The sequence below is a fragment of the Schistocerca nitens genome, chromosome 3 (genome assembly GCF_023898315.1).
Source record: "Schistocerca nitens isolate TAMUIC-IGC-003100 chromosome 3, iqSchNite1.1, whole genome shotgun sequence".
Taxonomy (NCBI): domain Eukaryota; kingdom Metazoa; phylum Arthropoda; class Insecta; order Orthoptera; family Acrididae; genus Schistocerca; species Schistocerca nitens.
Genome location: NC_064616.1, coordinates 497,557,229 through 497,576,869, shown reverse-complemented (window position 1 = coordinate 497,576,869; position 19,641 = coordinate 497,557,229). Strand labels below are relative to the sequence as shown.

Genomic DNA, 19,641 nt, shown 5'->3' with positions numbered 1-19,641 from the left:
AGTGTGAATGGTTAAAATGAAATGAACTAAAAATCATCTTCTTGTCTAAAACACTTTACTCTTCCAGAGAACTTCGGTACCTCTCAAAATTTTTTCAGCTCTGATGTTTAGCCACATGTGGAAAAATAGCGGGTCTCATGATGCAGCACTGTTTAGCCGTCACAAAATAAAGCCTCAAAAATCAGTAAATAAAACTATTCTTGTACAGTTGCTCCGAATCGCATATACCAACCGCCCTTTGCTGCGACAACTACTCAAAGTCTATTGGGTATTTGATTTTGTTCTGCTTTTTCGGGCCTCCTTACCTCTCCTTCTAGCCCAACCTTTGTTCTGCAATTACGTCTTCATCGGGGAGCTTCTCCTCAACATTTTTATTTTGTGCTGAACTGTTTTGTACCCTTCTTGCATACACACGTGTGTCACGTATTTTATAGAGACTGAATGAATATATAAGGTGAGTATTTCTTCTCTTATCAAATTAAATATTACATATCTTGCTGTGAATTAATTTGTTTGTCCCCATTCCACTTATTGCGTTTCCTTGAAATTATATAAAACATAAGTCTGTAAAAAAAAATCGCGTATAGCCTCCTTTGGCTTCCACAACAGCTGGAAGTCTGTTGGGCATTGAGCCCACAACTCGAGCCACAGAACTAGGAGATTCAAGTAACTCATTCCAAGCTTCATGAATTTGCTGATTTGTCGTGCGTTGACAAATGGGTGGTTCTCACTGAAACGGCGTATCTGCTGATCCTGAGCTTGCGTTGTTTTGCGGCGACGGCCATGAGGCCTCCCATTCAAGTTACCACTCTCTTCCTTTCGTCTGATCCACCTGGCTACCGTCGACTTGTGAAGACCCATAGTTCTCGCTATGTCGGCATTTGAAGATCCCTCTGCATGGAGTATTATAGCGCCCTTGTCTGCCTCAGCCAGATGGGCCATTTAGCGTTGACTGAATGATTCGTCGCGGTTAATATTGGCTGCGGAAACAGCGCTGGCAGGAAACAGACTGCCTCCTCCAAGATGGCAGCCGCAACGCAGTGGCCAAGTATGTGTAACACGGAAATCGATGGCATAAAAGACAGATCGCAAGCCCGTGCCCGTGTCATTACATAGTGGAGCAACTTAGAATCTCTAATTTTTCTCAGAAGTGACTGGTCCACTCTTGTCATGTCTTATCCTGATAAATATTACATGAAATGAAATGTTTACGTTTTGCATATGCGGCAGGCCTGACGCAAGAAACATTTCTGAAATATCTGAGGCAACCTGAAGAACACTTCGTGAATATTATGTGTAGAAGGTTGCCTTATAAGAAGGAAAACGTGTTTATCCCCGCTCGCCGTGTTTCCAGGTGGCGCAGTTTACTCGGAGGCATACATAATTCTCGCCGGGCGTAAGAAGCGACTCGATGAGCGAGGGGAACTCGCCAAATGTCATAGGCTGATTGTCCCGAAACTTTGCTCAGTGAAGGAGAGGACAAAATAAGCGAACATGTGTTTCGGCTTATCTGCAGACACTCGACCGTTTCTGAGAAAACGACGGTCAAAGTTATCAACGCGCTGTTGCTCTAGTGTAGATACCTTATGCAGCCGAGAACGCAATTGAAGCGGTGGCTACCGTCGTTCCTTCTTAACACTGATTCCCGTGTTCGATACCATATTGGGTTTTTTAATTATTTTATTTTCCTGCCTCTCTATCAGAATTATCTACGAATGTTTTTTTCTAAGTTATGTTGAAATAATGTTGTCATTATTCGCCAATTAACTTTATGTGTAATTAATGAATTAAAAAGTAATAAACGAATGAGACAAGCTGATCTAACATCATCTGGGCTGCCTCATGTATCGTTATAACCAAATATTTTATAAATGTTAATCTACATTCAGATCCGATGATGGCACCTTTAGTGTGTTGAAACCGGTTATCCAGTAAACAATATTTAAGCGATCTTGGCTTCTGAATTATTTCTACAACAGAGTGATCGCCCCACTACGCACTGTGTGTTCCCTTTTTAACTTATTTCTTTACACAGTAAATTAACTGACGAATAACGACAACAGTGTTTCAACATAAATTGGAATAAACATTCGTAGATAATTCAGAGAGTGAGGGGAAAAAAAAGGAAAAACCGGGTTTCGAACTCGCAGCGCAAAGTTCAGAAATCGCTATGGTAGCCGCAGAGCCACCGCTCCAGTTGAATGCTTACCCGCTAAGAGGTGTCTACACTATAGTAACAGCGCATTGAAAACTTTGACCGTCGTTTTCTCAGAAGCGGTAGAGTGTAAGCAGATAAGCCGAGACACGTGTTCGCTTATTTTGTCCCCGCTTTCACTGAGCGAAGTTTCAGCAAGATCGGGGTATTTCCTCGGGAACACAGGAAGAAACCATAGTAATAATGTAATTCAAGGCTCGCAAGAAAAGATTTAAGTGGTCCTTTTTCCCGCACACTGTTAATGAGTGGGACGGTAGAGAAATAACCCTAACCTTCTGCCAGGCACGTAAGTCCGGATTGCCAAGAAATCCTGTTGATGTAGTCATGTAGATGTAACGACGAAATTATGTTTTAATTACGACATGTCACTTTCATTTGATTTAAACATCGAAGTTGTTTGCTGTTTCAAAATGGTTCAAATGCCTCTGAGCACTATGGGACTCAACTGCTGTGGCCATAGTCCCCTAGAACTTAGAACTACTTAAACCTAACTAACCTGAGGACATCACACACATCCATGCCCCAGGCAGGATTCGAACCAGCGACCGTAGCAGTCGCACGGTTCCGGACTGCGCGCCTAGAACCACGAGACCACCGCGGCCGGCTCGTTTGTTGTTTATTTACTTTTTGTTCAATAGTTTCAGGCATTTACAAACACCTAGGCGCGTTAAATTGATATTGAAATAAAGTGTCATGCGTGGACCAATAACAATAAATTCCCACCTACTTGTTATAGTACTGCAGTATCTGCCAGCGTCTTCAGAAGTGGATATCGCATACGAAGTTCCTAGGGTGTTTGTAATGGATATTGCAGACGACTTCGACAAAGTTTGAATGTAGCTACGTAAAAGTTCCGTGAGCAAACGATCTGAGTTGCTGGCGAATACAGTTTATCCTCACTAGACAGTATATATTATCATTATACATGAGGTGAGTAGGGTTTCGCCGCGTTGCGGTGGCCGAGCGGTTCCAGGCGCTTCAGTGACGAACCGCACGGCTGCTTCAGTCGCAGGTTGGAATTCTACCTCGGGCATAGATGTCTGTGATGCCCTTAGGCTAGCTAGGTTTAAGTAGTTCTAGGTCTAGGGGCTGATGACCTAAGCAGTTAGGTCGCATAGTTCTTGAAGCCATTTTTTGACCTTTCGCGTAAATTTTCTTTACATAAACCGTCGTATCTTTTGATTGCGTTGACATAGAAGCTCACTTTTTTACACCAGCATGGGACCGGTTACAGCAAGAAGTGCGATACATTTCCGCTTATTATGTCCACCCGTTCTGGAGGTAAACGGGTTTTAAGGGTTGGGTAGACCGATAGACGGTCAAGAAAGTGAGACTAGTAGGGTTCCGTTTTTACCGGTTTAGGTGACGAAATCCTAACAACGAAAACACTGAAGATGAGGGCCGCATAAATAACACCCGCTACTCTTTATTCGAAATGTTCTAGTTGCTGTCGATACATAAGCATATTAGTCGTAGCTACGTTTTCGATCCAAATCACGTTTACAGGAATGCAAATAGAATGTATTTGCCTATACACGTGGTAATTCACATCCCAGTATTAATGCCACCGCGTTTTAGAAGTACGAACATTCTCATTGCTAGCTAGCTTAAGAAACACTTCTGCTAATGAACGTTTTCTGGCTGTGGCGAGTCTAGTGGAGAATTCGAAACAATGCAGAATACGTTTGGCAGCTATGTAGCCGTTTATTTCCTGGGGTGGTGCAGAATTATCCTACAAAATTTACTCTCTAATAACAGTAATTTGTTATTTCGATAAACATCCCGAATGATTGTCACATAAGCGGTGACATAAAGGAAGAAAATTCATGTTTTTGAGTCCAGAAAGCTCTATGCAACAGAAACTGCAGATTTTCATTTCGAAATTGCCTGCTTGTTCATGTCTGGGGTAATAATAGAGGGCTGTTTGCCTAGGTTGTCTGCTAGCATAGTGAAAGGAAGGTCTGGTTTGTTTTCGGTTCTAATCTCTATGGAGGCAGGTAGAATATCAGTAAAGCAATTTTAAGAAATTCTCGCGCACCCAATACGTTTTATCGCTACCTTTATTCTGTACTGGCGGCCTGTGCATGTCAATATGACACTCTTGTAGAATTTCATACATGTTATTGCCTCCTTTTTCCGCTTCTGTCAATAATGGAATTGACTTAAGCGTGGCACAGAATGATTTTTAACTGAATTTCGTTATGAATCTTCACGCATTGCTAAATTTGCACACTTTCATGGTAGGTCAGCAACGGTAATCCAGTATGACTGGTCTGAACGTTGACACAGACCGTTTCGCGGCCGAATGCGGATAATATTTTGCTACTTCGTAACGATCTGGGGTTCTTTGTCTTACTGAAACAGTTAAGTCATCTCGATAAGTTGAAATTCATTTTTATTTGTCCAGTTCATACCAATTAGCGTTTGTTCTTTCAGTTCTGTCTTATATTTACGTGTTGTATTTAACACACTAATCAGCATTAATATAGTCTTACAAATTATGGAATACAGTCTAAAAAAGTTCAGATAGTTTGTCAATTTCACGCCTGCGCATAGTATGTTGGTAGCACTTCGTCGCCTTGCCTGTTATGCTGTGTAGCAGACTTTAAAGCCGTGCGGATCAGCATAACGAAAAGGCGAGGGGTCTCGCTCGTTTTGTCCACGACTGTACATACCGGAGTGCATCAACTACCTTGATGACTTCGTGATGGGTTCATCCATGGAAGAGCATTTACGTAACTTACGCCCTTGTTCACGGTGTTACATACTGCAGGGTTGAAATGCAACTTGGTCAAATTAATTTTTCAAACATCAATTTTGTATTTGGAGTTTGAGGTTTCACGGGAATTTGTTAACCGTCTACGTTATCATGTGACTACAGTCGTAGCTCTGACTGGCACTAGAAATGTGAAAGAACTCAAGGCATTTTAAGTAAAATTGCTTGGTGTTGTTTTGGTGTTCAGTCCAGAGACTGGTTTGATGCAGCTCTCCATACTACTCTATCCTGTGCAATCCTCCTCATCTCCGAGTAACTACTGCAATCTACATCCTTCTGAATCTGCTTGGTGTATTCATCTCTTGGTCTCTCTCAATGATTTTTGCCCTCCCCCTTTCCCTGCAGTACTAAACTGGTGACCTCTTGATGCCTCAGAACGTCTCCTGCCAAACGATACCTTCTTCTATTCGAGGTGTACCACAAATTTCTCTTCTCTGCAATTCTGTTTAGTACTTCCTCATTAGTTACGTGATGTACTCATCTAATCTTCAGCATTATTCTGTAGCACCACATTTCGAAAGCTTCTATTCCCTTCTTGTCTAAACTATTTATCGTCCCTGTTTCACTTCCATACATAGCTACACACCACACATATACTTTCAGAAAGGACTTCCTGATACTTAGATCTACACTCGATGTTAACAAATTTCTCTTCTTGAGAAACGCTTTCCTTGCCAAAGCCAAACTACATTTTATATCCTCTCTACTTCGACCATCATCAGTTATTTAGCTTCACAGATAGCAAAACTCATCTACTACTTTAAGTGTCTCATTCCGTAATCTAATTCCCTCTGCATCGCCTAATTTAATTGGACTACATTCCGTTGTCCTCATTTTGCTTTTGTTGATGTTCATCTTATATCCTCCTTTAAAGACACTGTCCATTCCCTTCAGCTGCTCTTCCAGGTACTTTGCTGTCTCTGACAGAATTACAATGTCATCGGCCAACCTCAAAGTTTTTATTTGTCTTCATGGATTGTAATTACTACTCCAGATTTTTCTTTTGGTTCCTTTACTGCTTGCTCAATATACAAACTGAATAACATTGGAGATAAGCTTCAACCCTGTCTCACTCCCTTCTCAGCCAGTGCTTCCCTTTCGTGCCCCTCGACTCTTACAACTGCCATCTGGTTTCTGTACAAATTGCAAATAGCCTTTCGCTCCCTGTATTTTACCTGTGACTCCTTCAGAATTTGGAAGAGAGTATTCCAGTCAGCATTGTCAAAAGCTTTCTCTAAGTCTACTAATGCTAGAAACGTAGGTTTGCCTTTCCTTAACCTATCTTCTAAGATTAGTCGTAGGGTCAGTATTGCCTCGCATGTTCCAACATTTCTATGGAATTCAAACTGATCTTCCCCGAGTTCGGCCTCTACGTTTTTCATTCATGTGTAAAGAATTCATGTCAGTATATTGCAGCTGTGACTTATTAAACTGAAAGTTCAGTAATTTTTACTCCTGTCAACACTAGCTTTCTTTGGGATTATAATTATTATATTCTTCTTGCTGTCTGAGAATATTTCGCCTGTCTCATACATCTATCTCACCCAATGTAAGAGTTTTGTCATGGCTGGCTCACCAAAGGCCATATCAGTAGTTCTAATGGAATGTTGTCTACTCCTGGGGCCTTGTTTTGACTTGGAAATTGCTTACTAATACGAATTTACGCCGGGTGAGACTGAGTTGACCCATCCCCTCTATGGGTTGCTGCAGAAGAACATTCTTTATCAGTGGACGTTGGCTTACTTCGTTTGAGATTTAAATTACATTCTGCTCCTTCTTTTGGTACCTTCCATCCTAGTCACCACCTGGTTTTATTTAGACACCTCTCATACTTTGTTCACAGTTACTCAGTAACTGCTTGTATCAGCACATGTATTGATTCTGTCTCTGTGTCTATGTTCTCAACTGTTGTACACTTGTGCATCCATTGTGGCACAATATTAATCACAACTTTGAATTTTTCAGCTGCAAGAGCAAAAGCAGCAGCAGCTGTAGCTTCTGTGCCAGTCTCAACAGCCGGCCCGTCATCAACAGTCAGCTCACCATTGGCAGCAGGACCTTCGTCGGCAGCGGGCCCATCCTCGGCAGCCGGCCCATCCTCGGCATCCGGCCCATCCTCGGCAGCTGGCCGATCATTGGCAGCTGCACTGCTCTTGGCAGTTGGACCATCAGCAGCAGCTGGACCATCATCAGCAGCTGGCCCATCCTCAGCAGCCGGCCAATCGTTGGCAACCGGACATTTCTTGGCAACCAGACCGTCGTCAGCAGTCAGTCCATCATCGGCAGCTGGTCCATCGTCAGCAGCCGGACCATCGTCGGCAGCCGGTCCGTCCTCAGCAGCCGGCCCATCCTCGGTAACTGGCCAGTCATTGGCAACCAGACCGTTGTCAGCAGCCGGACCATCATCGGCATCTGGACCACTGTTGGCAGCTGCATCGTCATTGGGAGCTGGACCGTCATTGCAGACATCAGCAGCAGCACAGCCATCATACAGTGGTCTGTATCTTACAAATTTTGACCAAAAATAGAAAAAGCTTTACATTTAAACGTAAACTGGTATATAAGGGTATGTTAGATTGCTGATTACGAATTCCATATTACAGTCTCAAAATTTAAAATGGCAAATAATGATTTTGATATTTTTGAAAATCATTGAGATTTCAGCTATTATGAAATAAAATGTACAGTTAAAAAACTAAAATCAGAAAACATAAAAATCAGTCGCTCTCAGTGATGGGATGACTATAAAGTTTAAAACCAAAGTCAGTATCATACTTATCAGGAATTCCTAGAAAATTTTCAGACTCATAATCAGGAAAAATCAAAAGCTCTGGGGCGTTGATGCGTTTTCCGAAGTCCTCGAGGGAAAGTTATCTCAATATCAACACATGATTGTTACAAACTCAATGAACAAACACAATGCTCTTATCTAACCCACTTACGAAAACAAGGTTTCTGGGTTTTATTTTGGTCAGGCTGGAGCTGAAGACAGCAGGAGAGAAATGTAACACATCTTCCATTGTATTGGTGCATGATTTTTTCCTGGATGACTCTTCTCAATATTTTTTTGTCCTTATTTATGGCTTCCTGAGCAATTTCAGATAAATGACCTATTTCCAATGTTGTTGATTCTGATATCTAGGCACTGTGCGGTAAGACTTTATGAACTGTCGTAGACATGCAATACCAAGGAAAATTGTCTGTGCACATTTCCATAGTATCACGACAATATTTTTTTTAATTTTTCGATGCTCAGGCTGACCTGCAAGGTAACGTGAAATAGATGGAGGATATCTTCGTCCAGCTCCTGTTTTTGAGCAAACACTGATGATTTTCAAATAGAGAACGAGAAGTGATGCTATCATTTGAGGATCCATACCCACCTTGTGAACGGTCAACAAAAAGCCCTAGGTGCCTTTGAAATCCCTTGTGAATTGTTTTTTCCCGAATCTCAAAACGATTTTTCCTTCCGTTGAACGCAACTGTTACAAAATCGAGAGTATTAAAATGTTTTGACGTTGCTATACACGGGTAGCAACGCATAGATGATGTAGTACATCATTGTAAAAATGTTTAATAATGGATTATTATTACTTTGCAATCGTAAGTGATTTCAGACGAAGTAGCACACAATTTGATCGTCAGTATATTTCTTCTCGTTTAAAGTAGAGTGTATCACAACTTCTTTTGTAATAAATTGTCTAGAAACTAGTTGTAATAGAACCAACATTGTAATAAAAACATTAGCGTCCGAATCACTTCCGTCAGTAAACTTTTGTTTGTGCTCTGAAAAACTATGAAATTCCATTTTAAAATCAACCTCACATTGAACATATAAAATTCCTTCTAATGTATGATTTAAGCATGTTTGTACTCTGACTTCGGCACGAGTCTAGATTATGTATGTATCCGATAGGTAACACCGAATTTTTTCTTCTACCATATTTTCGTAAGTGGGTTAGATATGACGATTGTGTTTTTTCATTGAATCTGTAATAATAACGTGCTGATATTGAGATAACTTTCCCTCGACGACTTCGGAAAATGCATCATCGCCAGACATTTTAATACTGAGTTGCTGATAATTTTACCGCTGGTTTGTATTTATGAGTTTGCAGTGGTGGCTCTGCCACGGTTTCATTGACGATACTGGCAGCATTAGAGGCATCCGAGTAACGAAGGCTTATTTGACTGGCCAACGACAATTCCTGTTTGCCTACTGTGTTATATAAATCAGCGACTTTTGATTTTTTGCTTCAGTCTGTTTCTTTCTTGAATTCCATATTTGGCCAGGCATGCTTCTTCCATTCTGTGGATTGTGACTTCGATGTACTAGTAGTCGCTGTACTCGAATCCGCAGATTGTTTTACAAAAATGAGACAAATTTAACATCACATTAATAATAAAGGATCTGGTACATATACATTTAATTGATAAAAAAAAGCAACAGAGTTCGTTACGGTCGACCTAACCTATAAAACAGCTGTTCAATGTGACTCGGCGTCGTGTATGTCTAACCTCAAAAGTACAGAGACAAAGACGGTCAGAAATTTCTTTCACATTCTACTACAAAATAACATAAACTGTAAGCGCCCTGACGGAAATTCCTGAATAACGCTGAGTATATAAATTTTTTGCTAATTTTCGGTAAACGTTTTACAAGGAAAACCATTATATAGTCACGTATTTGATATGGATTTCTAACACACTGTTGTGTAAGTCAATGAAAACGTTACTCACACTAATATTCTAATTATCTTCCTTTATACCCTCAATGAAACAGAACTGAAATAGGACGACTGAGTAGAAAGCTACACACACTTTCAGTAAGGGTGATACTTCGGACCTGCTACATCTCGTTAACGCTGTGCCGTGAACAGTAACTCTGAGCTGACGTGGCCTCTCTTATACAAATGCTACTCTGATTTTCTTTCAGAGTAATTTGCCCTAAAGCCTCCTCTACAAGATTCTATACTAGTCAACTTATTCGGGGACTATCACTTTTTCAGCTCCAGACCACTTTGCATTGGCAGCATTGGCAGCGACATCAGTACCATCGGCGACATCGGCATCACCATCAGCACCAGCGCCTTCAGCAGCCGCACAGCCCAAGCCATCAGCCGAACCACCACTACCACCAGTATCAACACTGCCACCAACAGAACCAGCTGCTCTTGCAAACACATCACCGTCAGCTGCAGTACCAAATGGGTTTCTCATCGTCACCACAGTACCGGCATCGCCGGCTTTAGGTGACATTCGCATAGATACTTACATCATACCGCGCACCGCCCTACAAACCTCATCCCATATCCCTAGTAAGCCTCCGAAAAGTATCAGTGCACACGACCACTTTCCAAAACGGCCAAAAATCTCAAACGGTAAAGGGCTTCAGAGTACAGGGACGCCACACCCACTCAGAATACTTTCTCTCAACCATCCATCAACAATACATCTACCGATACTTTTAACCAAATCTTCCAAAAACCTACTCCTTTGTTACCCAAATCAGAAGCTAAATTCCTAAGCCAAAGACTTCCCTCCAAGAAATCCATAAATACATAATCAAACACTCTATTTCAAAAGAATCTCCCGGAGAGACTCAGTTGTCATAAAATCTCCTGATTCGAATCTGAACAACAACCTACGCTAGTAGGTCTCCTCTTTGTACCCAGGCCACCTTCACTGTCCTGCCCCTTGCACGTCAAAGCCACATTTCCCTCACTGCCCACCAAACCTCACTGTTTTGGTTAGTGGGGTAGACCCTGAGATCACCGTAGAGAAGGTTATGTGGGAAATAAATTCCAGTCCCTATCTTGAAATTTGCATCAGTTTGCGTTCAGAAGAACCACAGCTATACCTGTTTAGTCCTTCCGCTAAATCAGCAGACACCACTGGCCACCTAATCCGCAATGGAGCCTTCCTATACCTTAAACTCCTGCCCACGCTGACAACACTACAAAGACTGTTCTAATCTGAAATCCCTTCTCGCCTGTAATAATTGAAACGAATCTTGTCCACCATGTTACCATATGTGTAAAGCCAAAGACGTCTCAAAAAGCCCAAACCAACTGTACATACCCTATATGTTAGTAGCTCAATCTATAAAAGCAACTCCAAGTTAGATGTTCATTAGTTTACACATTACAGCATCGTGAAGAAATGAGCTGAACTTGAAGAAAGTTTCTTGATCGGAACATTGTCTTTGTTTCTCCTTTCAGGTGGAGATACAGGCAATGCTGATGTGGTCTTAGCACAGGAACCTGAGCAAGCAGTACTTGAGGAGCGTTTCAATTCCATACCATTACTAGAGGGTGATACGAAAGAGGTAAGTAAGAGCACTGTAGCTGACACAACACGCACACACTCACAGAGACCATCTTCGTAACGGCATCGTTTGTCACGCGGGCTTTGGCAATTTCCTTAGAACTGAATCGGAATTCTGAAGCATTGTCCACAGTTTCCGAGGGTCTAGTTCATCTACTCTTTGCCAAGCCGTGTACATCACATTTCGACCTACTACGAAAGAGAAATTTCTCAGGTATTCCGAATTCACAATTTACAGATGGCCGTACTAAATATAAAGTAGTTGTGCAGCTTGACATCCAAATGTTCCCGTGATTTCGGCGGCCGTCCCTCTGTGCGAAGACAGAATGTGGCTGAGGTAATGATGTCGTTCTATTGAACCTAGAGATTGTCAAACAGCAAACCGTATCTTTTATTGAATTGTGTTACTGTTCTCTTTTTCTGACATATGATTTCACACTGTAGGTACTTCCCTCCTTCGCCCCCCCCCCCCCCCGCCCCCCACCGCATTGCCCTTCCAGCCAAATAAAATACTTTGCAGGCTTGACGAATGATAATGTTTTTCAAATCTTATGCTATGTTTTTCATTCCTGAGATAAAATTTTAAAGGTCTTCTTCCAGGTTCACCACCATCTACAAATCAGTCGGTCAGTTGTGTATATAAAGAACTGTAGAATGATGTCACGTTTGTTTATTACCTGTCATCCGCATCAAACCTGCAGTTATCGTTCCCGACAATGGATTTCATTTGTGGCACCACCTACTGTAAGAAGTGAAAGCTGTATATCTCATCTTATAGCCTCTACCAACTACAGTTCTTGTACGACGTGCCTCGGGTTCCCTCATATCGTCCGGTAAAAAGCCTACTTTTCATAACGATTTGTGGATCAGAAGCTGGGTGAATTCTTCTATTATTATCTAGCTCGTACAGTTTTTACTTCTGCGTATGTCCTGTGCTGCAGAATTTTCTTTTTTTGTTTGTTCAGTATGTCCCCTGCTGTCCCTTACTATCCAGGATTGGTGGTTAACTGTTAGCATCCTATTGCTTAGTATACAGATTTCCTCACATTCTCTAAAAAATGTACGTTTACTTCTAATAATCAACAAATTCTCATTCCTACTAATGTCTCATTTCTTCCCGTAGTTCGTCTGCTGGGAATCGATTAATCAAAACCCAGGTTTTAGTGTAAAATGAAACTGAATACCCTGACGTAAGGGTCCAACGTACAAAGCACAGAAAAGTCCCTAAATTTCCATAAGCATTCGACACACCCTCTCCTTTAATTCATCTGAATTAATGAGATGTGACGCTCGATAGCACTTGGCGTATGTACAGTTGTTTAATAATGTAGTTGGATAATCGAAACAATGTACCCCTCTTCCTGTACTGTTGTTTCACGTAGCGTTTTTTAGCTGAGTACGTGGTCCCAATCCGTCCTCAACACTATGAATCATTGCCTTTACTACCCTCTGACATTTTCCCATGCAAATGCGATTTTTTTAAGTCTTAAGAGATGTTAATTTTGAATATCCTACTACTGTATTAGTTCTGTAACGCGAACTGTTTCATCTAGATTTCCTATCTTGTGAGTGTTTGAAAAATTAAAAACTGTCCGCACCCCATAGGACTTTCCTGAAGTTTTCTTGAGCACTGAGTCTGTTCATTTTGGATCTCTGACTGGTAGAGGTTCATTAAATTGGTGGGTTATGGTGCGCAGCAGCAAGTGGAGGTGCACGCGATATAATCTACATTAACGTCGTTCTAGCACTACCGCTTGTTTCTACTTCTGTATTACACGACGTCTGAAGCTGAAACTGAGCCTGCATGTGGAGAATGCCATATATTACCATTTGCCGGCAAAAATCGTCCTAATCATGTGACCAGGACAAAGAGAGGTAGGGAGCAAGGTAGCAGCGTTAGATTGTACTGTGTGCTTGTTTGTTCAGGACGCATCGTCCAGCCGCCTCAGTTGGTCGCATCTCACAACCGTATCATCCGCATACTGAGTTTCATTTAAGCGTAATTCTCAAAACTTTTCATCCTCTTCATTGCCTCTTGGCCTGCGAAGAAACATATGCGTTACAGCGCGACTGGTCTGTTATAAATCAGTAAGAGAGCGTTAGGCATCAATTTTCTCTTGTGTTTTTTCTTACGTCCATCCCAATACTACTTCATTTTCCTGAGTAGGATTCCTTGTGTTCCTACTACCAGATAGTTCACGATATTTTCGAGCACCTTGATCTTTTAATCTCTTTATTTCATTGCTGGTATGCAAATATAGTGGTCAGCAGTAAATTTCTTCCATACTCTTCCATCCAGTAAACCAGTTTTCCTGCTTTCGATATATTCCGGGATTCTCTTAACCACTCTCTTCAGTGACATTCTTTGACGTGCACCACAGAAGGCCCCATTTGAAGAATGGTCTGAGTTTCTTTTTTTTTTTTTTTTTTTTTTTTTTTTTTTTTTGCTGGTCTTCCTTAGACCTATCTTCCTCTGAATTTTCTTACCTGTATTTATAAGTTCCCTAAGAGACGTTTCCTGTTCAATGGGTTAAGCTTATTTATAGGTAAACATTCTGATTTTATTGCAGAATATTTGAATACCTTTGTACTTTGTACTACTTCCACATTTGTCGATTTCGTTCCGTCAAGAAAGACGTGTTGAGATTTAGGAGTTAAATAAAAATACTTAGACACCAGAACTACAACACATTACCATGCCTAATAAGTCTAGGAAAACCGTTGGCGTCCAAAATAGCTTCCAGTCCTCACGCAATGTATAAATACAGATCCTGTATGGAACCATACCACTCTTCCTACAAAATAGTGGCAAGTAACGATAATGGAGGTAGCGAGTTATCACGCAATCTTCTCTCCAAGGTGGACCAATGAGGTTGAAGCACACCGTCCACACCTACATGCCTCAACGGCACGTCAACATCGACGTCGCGTCAACGTCACGTCGTGTCGACGTCATGATGCTCTCATCCAATCACAACGCAGCATGGGCCTCGCTTTATTTATCATTGCAAAGCAATTACTCCATTGCTAGTAGGTGCTGGTGTGGTTGTGGGTGACGTCATAGTGTGTGGGCTAGAAATGGGGTAGAAATAATGAATTTACATCATGTAGTAGCATATTCGATAAGCACTACCGATTTCTAACCACAGGTACTGTATGTAAAAGAAGTAGATAAACATCCTGCCAAACAACCACTACATTAGTAGATTGTCTGACGTAATTGTAAAATCATGCTTCCAAAGATATTGTATGTGTGTTGCATGGCATTACAAAATACGCACTTAGAGAGCTCACCAGTGGAAAGGTATGCCACCTACAGGATGGACCACCTCCACCTCTCGAGATCAAACACGTGATGTACAGCCGTGAACACCGTTGCTTGGGGTACGATCACAGACACACTACCCGGAAATGACTGGGAAAGTTCCATTATAAAAGGTGTAAACATCTCCAGCCAGTTGGATGTAGTTGCTGAGATGGGCAGACGCGAGAAGATATGCGCGCGCGTATTAGTGATGTGGACGGTATGGAAGATCGCCGCCCTGCTGCGAATGAGCCATCGGCGGTCCCACCTACCCGAACCACGCTATTTCAACGGACACGATGGACACGGCGGTGAACATTGTGAAGACCGTGCTGTCTGTTCCGCTCCCTGAATCTGAAGATGAGAGTACCTCCGCGACTCAGACTGGGGGAAAATGTGAGAGTAACAAGGGTAGAGTGCCTGTTACGAACTCCGCCGTTCGAGGGTCGCCTGAAGGGAAAAGGGCTAAACTAAATGTTGCACCTGATGCTGACTGCTACCAGAAGAATGCAGTTCACTACGTCAATGCCACCAGACTTCACAACACGTTCGACGTGCTCACTGAAGAACCGTAAGACCTACCTCGCACTCCAGCGCCGAACAAGTACCCTTCTACCCCACCGATCGTTCTCCAATATTGATCGACATACAAGATACTGCAGCATCTCCTGAGAAGCTGGACAACAGCCGTATACAACGTGAAGGTGGCTCAACACTCCGTAAGGCCGAAGATTAACGCCGAGTCCGTAGGAGGCATCTGACAAGGGCACACCGTTCTACACACACACTTCCTCCACCGACAACGTCCTAAGGATCGCGATCTGCAAGCTTCCTTTCAACATGGAAGCAGATCAGCTCCATCAAGAGCTCGTCGACCTGGATTTCCGGGTTCCTACGGTGGTGAAGATGAAGTCGCAGAAATCGCGAGAAGACATGCCACTCTTCCTGGTTATTTGTTTCGACAGAGTTGAAAGCAGGAAATTTTGCCAACTAAAGTGCATTGCTGATGTTACCGTGCGGACTGAATATTTCAGTTCCAAGATGGGCCAAGTGCAATGTTTTCGTTGTCAATTTATAAATCACGTTGCACGACAGTGCTCCATGCCGGGCAGCTGTGTGAAATGCACCGGCAACCATGTTGGACGCGCTTGCACTCGTCCTCCGACCGAGCAACAAAAATGCGTATTCCGTGGGGGCATTCACGTGGCGTGTGAGGGCAATCACGTTGCCAGCTGCCGCCGCTGCGACGTGTGGAAGCACGCTATCGCTCGTCAACGTAGCCTGTCTCCTTCGCTACGCCAGAAGAAGCCAGTAACGACACAACCTGATGTTATTTTCGCTGTGGCAGCCTCCGAGAGGAATATTCCCTCGCCATCAGCATCTGAAGATACAGCTCCGGCTGCGTCGGAGGTCATTTCACCACCTGCGACTGCCGGTCCTGCGCAACAGCCGTCTGCGGGTCGACATCATCCTGCCCCTGCCTCACAGCCGTCTCAAACGCGCTCCTCACCTCACTGTCACGGAGTTCGACTCTTTGCTGGCAGGCAGCAGACACCTTCCCTCGTCGATCAGCCCCCTGTGGACTCTCACAACGAGGCAGCTGCTGCCCTCAGATCCAGCGCCGGGGCCGCGTCTGCTGCTTCGAATGCTGACCTCATCACTCTCACTGCATAGCTCACGGCTCCCGTGTCCAACGCGACGTAACTGAAATCCTGTAGCAGCAACTCACCGCTGCAGCGGCGATGGCCGGTCCGGCCGCCACCAATAATAATCACCTACAGACGCATAATAGGCTATGTTAGAGGACTGACGACAGTCGCTTGGAATGTCACTGGCATACTAAGTCAAACTGGCGAATTCCGCCAATTTCTCCCTAGTGAAGGTGTCGACGTTTGCTTACTCAGCGAACCACACTTGAAACCTGGCGTTGACGTCCGAACAGTGAACATTTCCTGTTTCCGCACGTATCGACCGATGGTGGTCGGAGGAACCGCAGTCCACGTCCCTAATGGCATACTTCGCTATCCGATTGAACTCCCACCGCTGGTTTCACTGGAAACCACCGGTGTGATCGCCCATACCTTCGTGGACAAAATCACGTTAATCGCAGTATACAGATCTCCGTTCCGTACTCCGTAACCTGAGGACACCGAAGCCCTGCTCTCCCTGAGAGGCAAGGCCTCTGTTGCTGGAGACCACAACTACAAACTCTACACCTGTCACTCCAGGTTCACCAACTCCACCGGTCGCCGCCTTCTCAGGCTTGTTGAACGACACGGGACGATTGTGGTGGAGCCGTACGATCCGACTGTCTTCCCTGGCCGTAGTCAGCTGGACATTATCGACTTTGCCGTCGTCAAGGGAATCCCACACCAGAAAACCGAACCTACACGGAACGCAATTTCGTCCGCTCTCGTTCCTGTGGTGTTCGATGTCGATTTGGACGCCCTGCAGCAACGCAGGAGGGGCATCTTACTCGCCGGTATCAACTGGGATCGCATCGAAGACACCCTGGTAGACTCACTTGCTACCGCTCCGCCCTAAGGACGTCAGCGTGGACGCAGCGATTCAACACTTTCCGGACGTCACACTTGCTGTTGCCCGTGCAGCAACAACGCCTGCACCGTACACTGCACCAGATCATTCCAGCTAGCTGCCATCGGTCATTCTAGTGGCAATAACGGAGAAAAATTGGATGTACAGGGAACACCAAATGACCAGAAACACAGCCACCTGTCGTCTTCTTAACCGTATGCGTCGCGAGATCAAGGTCGCTATTGAAAATCACCACAGCGAGTACTGGAGTGATAAGGTTGCCATTCTCTGCCTTGAAGACGGCTCGGACTGGCGGACGGCGAAGCATTTTTTTTCGCTGCACGCAACGTGTTCCACTGCTCGTAGCTAACAATGAGACTGTCTACGAACCGGACGCGAAGGCGGATGCCTTAGCGGCCGTCCTTGAATATAGCTTCAACTCAATTGAAGAGTCGGCAGACGTAGCATATGAGAACCTGGTAACTGATAGACTTCCCTGCTACTCCGTTGCTCGACATGACGAAGACGCCATCGTCGACACGCCTGTCGATGAGGTCGCTTCTCCCCTTAACCCCAAGACTGCTGCTGGTCATCATAAAGTCTCAAATGCCTTTCTCAAGAAGATGCCACCAGCGGCCGCTACTGAAGTCGCTACCATCTTTAGTGAAATCCTTCTGACCTTCGGCTTCTCACAGGCTTGGAAGCACACAGAAATCGTTGCGCTACCTAAGACGGAGAACGTTCTGCCCCACGCGCAGAATTACCGGCCACTCTGTCTTTTGCTGGAAGCTCTAAGGTGTTTGAGAGAGTTTACCTCCATCGGCTGCAGCACCTCGTCGACATCGATGTCCTGTTCCCTGAGGTCCATATCGGTTTCCGCAAGGGTCATTCGGCAGTTCACCAATTCCTCCGCCTTGTAGAACGAGCCCTCGTCGCCCTGGAGCAGCGGCAGTACTTGGCGCTGTGTTCCTCGACGTGTCGATCGCCTTCGACAGCGTGTGGCACAGTGGCCTTTTGTTCAAACTTTCTGAACTTGGGATTTCGGCGTCACATGTACACCACGTCAGTTCCTACCCGAAGGTCGGACATTCCACTTGAGAGCTGCAAATTGGTTGTCTACCTTTCGCGAATCAGTACAGGATTGCCACAAGGCTCTGTTCTGGGGCCACTTCTGTACTAATTGTACACCTCAGACGCACCAAAGATCGATCGCGTGCAGCTCGCGCTCTACACAGACAATGAATCATCCCTGCAAGCCTGCCACCGAATCTCGTCGGTGGAAGTCCCGTCCCTTGGCGTCCTACGGCACACTCTCTCGGCTTCACCATCGACCGCCGACTTACATGGCGAACACACATTCAAGTGGCGAAGAAAACCGCCAGGACCAGACTCAGCAAACTCTACCCCTTGCGCAGTCCGAACTTCACTAATGACATGGTAGAAGTTCCTCGACTTCGCGACCGTTTCAGAGTGACAGTCCGCACATTCTACGAACGTGCTGGACGCTGTGCCGAAAATTGCCGCGCAGCGTCACCACACGACGGCCGCATCTGCTCGCTGTATAGGTAGCGTCGAAGAACTGCCCAAAGGACAACGAGAAGACAGTCTAAAATGAAGACACACCACAAGCATGGGAGACAAAGAAGGAATTTGCTGCGAACTTCAACATACATCGGAGGGAGAAGTGTTCTCCGTTAAGTCCGCCCTCCGTGCCGGTTGGATGACTGCTGGTGTATCAGATCCGGCCGACGGATCTCCCGCCCACTGTAATAACGACAAGCGGAATCGAACAGATCGGTGGAAATATCGGAGACTGCTACAATTACACGCCTAGATTACGAGCAACTCCTCCCGTGTAATCACTTGATAATGACGGTAGGGTGTGGAACTGATCGTGCGGCCATAGCAACCAGGTTGTGAACAGGGGGGATCCACATTCTGCCTAACACTACACCAGACCGTCTCCACAGGCAAAATTAGCATTACTTAAACAGTATGTATCTGTAATCACCTCCGACGTGAGTGACCAAGTTGCTGGCACAAATGGCACTGTCATTCAGGCAGGAGACGTCTTGCAACAGCAAAGCTATTGTAACGCGCCGACGCCTTTACAGACAAACGTTGAGAACAGTTTTATCGCCAGGCACTCCTTCTCCCTCCCCTTTCTCTCTAGACCAATCAGTAACAAGCCTGCTATCCTCCACTTTCCCTCCCAACAATCATTCTCCTAAAACTTACAGCCAGGCAACACCCCCAGTGGAATGAAGCATAATTACTATGTTTAAACAAAATAAACCCTGCAATATTATTATAATACGCGAGATTACAGTAAGTCTCGCATATTAACTGCAGGGAACTCAGAGTATTGTCATTGGTATTAACGAAATTTCGACTGATCCCAAGAACTCCTAAGACACACGCTCAACGGCTAAAACACTGCAGTATTTAAAAAAATTATTCCTAAGGAAACTTAACTGTACAGTA

General features: G+C 44.3%; 1 protein-coding gene across 1 annotated transcript in view; it reads left to right on the top strand.

Annotated features, from left to right (window-relative positions):
- Positions 1-19,641, top strand: part of LOC126248425 (antifreeze protein Maxi-like) — a 96,149-nt gene that overhangs the window by 70,999 nt on the left and 5,509 nt on the right. The window contains exons 2-4 of the mRNA XM_049949393.1: positions 6,957-7,487; positions 10,001-10,243; positions 11,213-11,319. Coding sequence (XP_049805350.1) covers positions 6,957-7,487; positions 10,001-10,243; positions 11,213-11,319 — 881 coding nt within the window. The remainder of the gene's footprint in view (positions 1-6,956; positions 7,488-10,000; positions 10,244-11,212; positions 11,320-19,641) is intronic.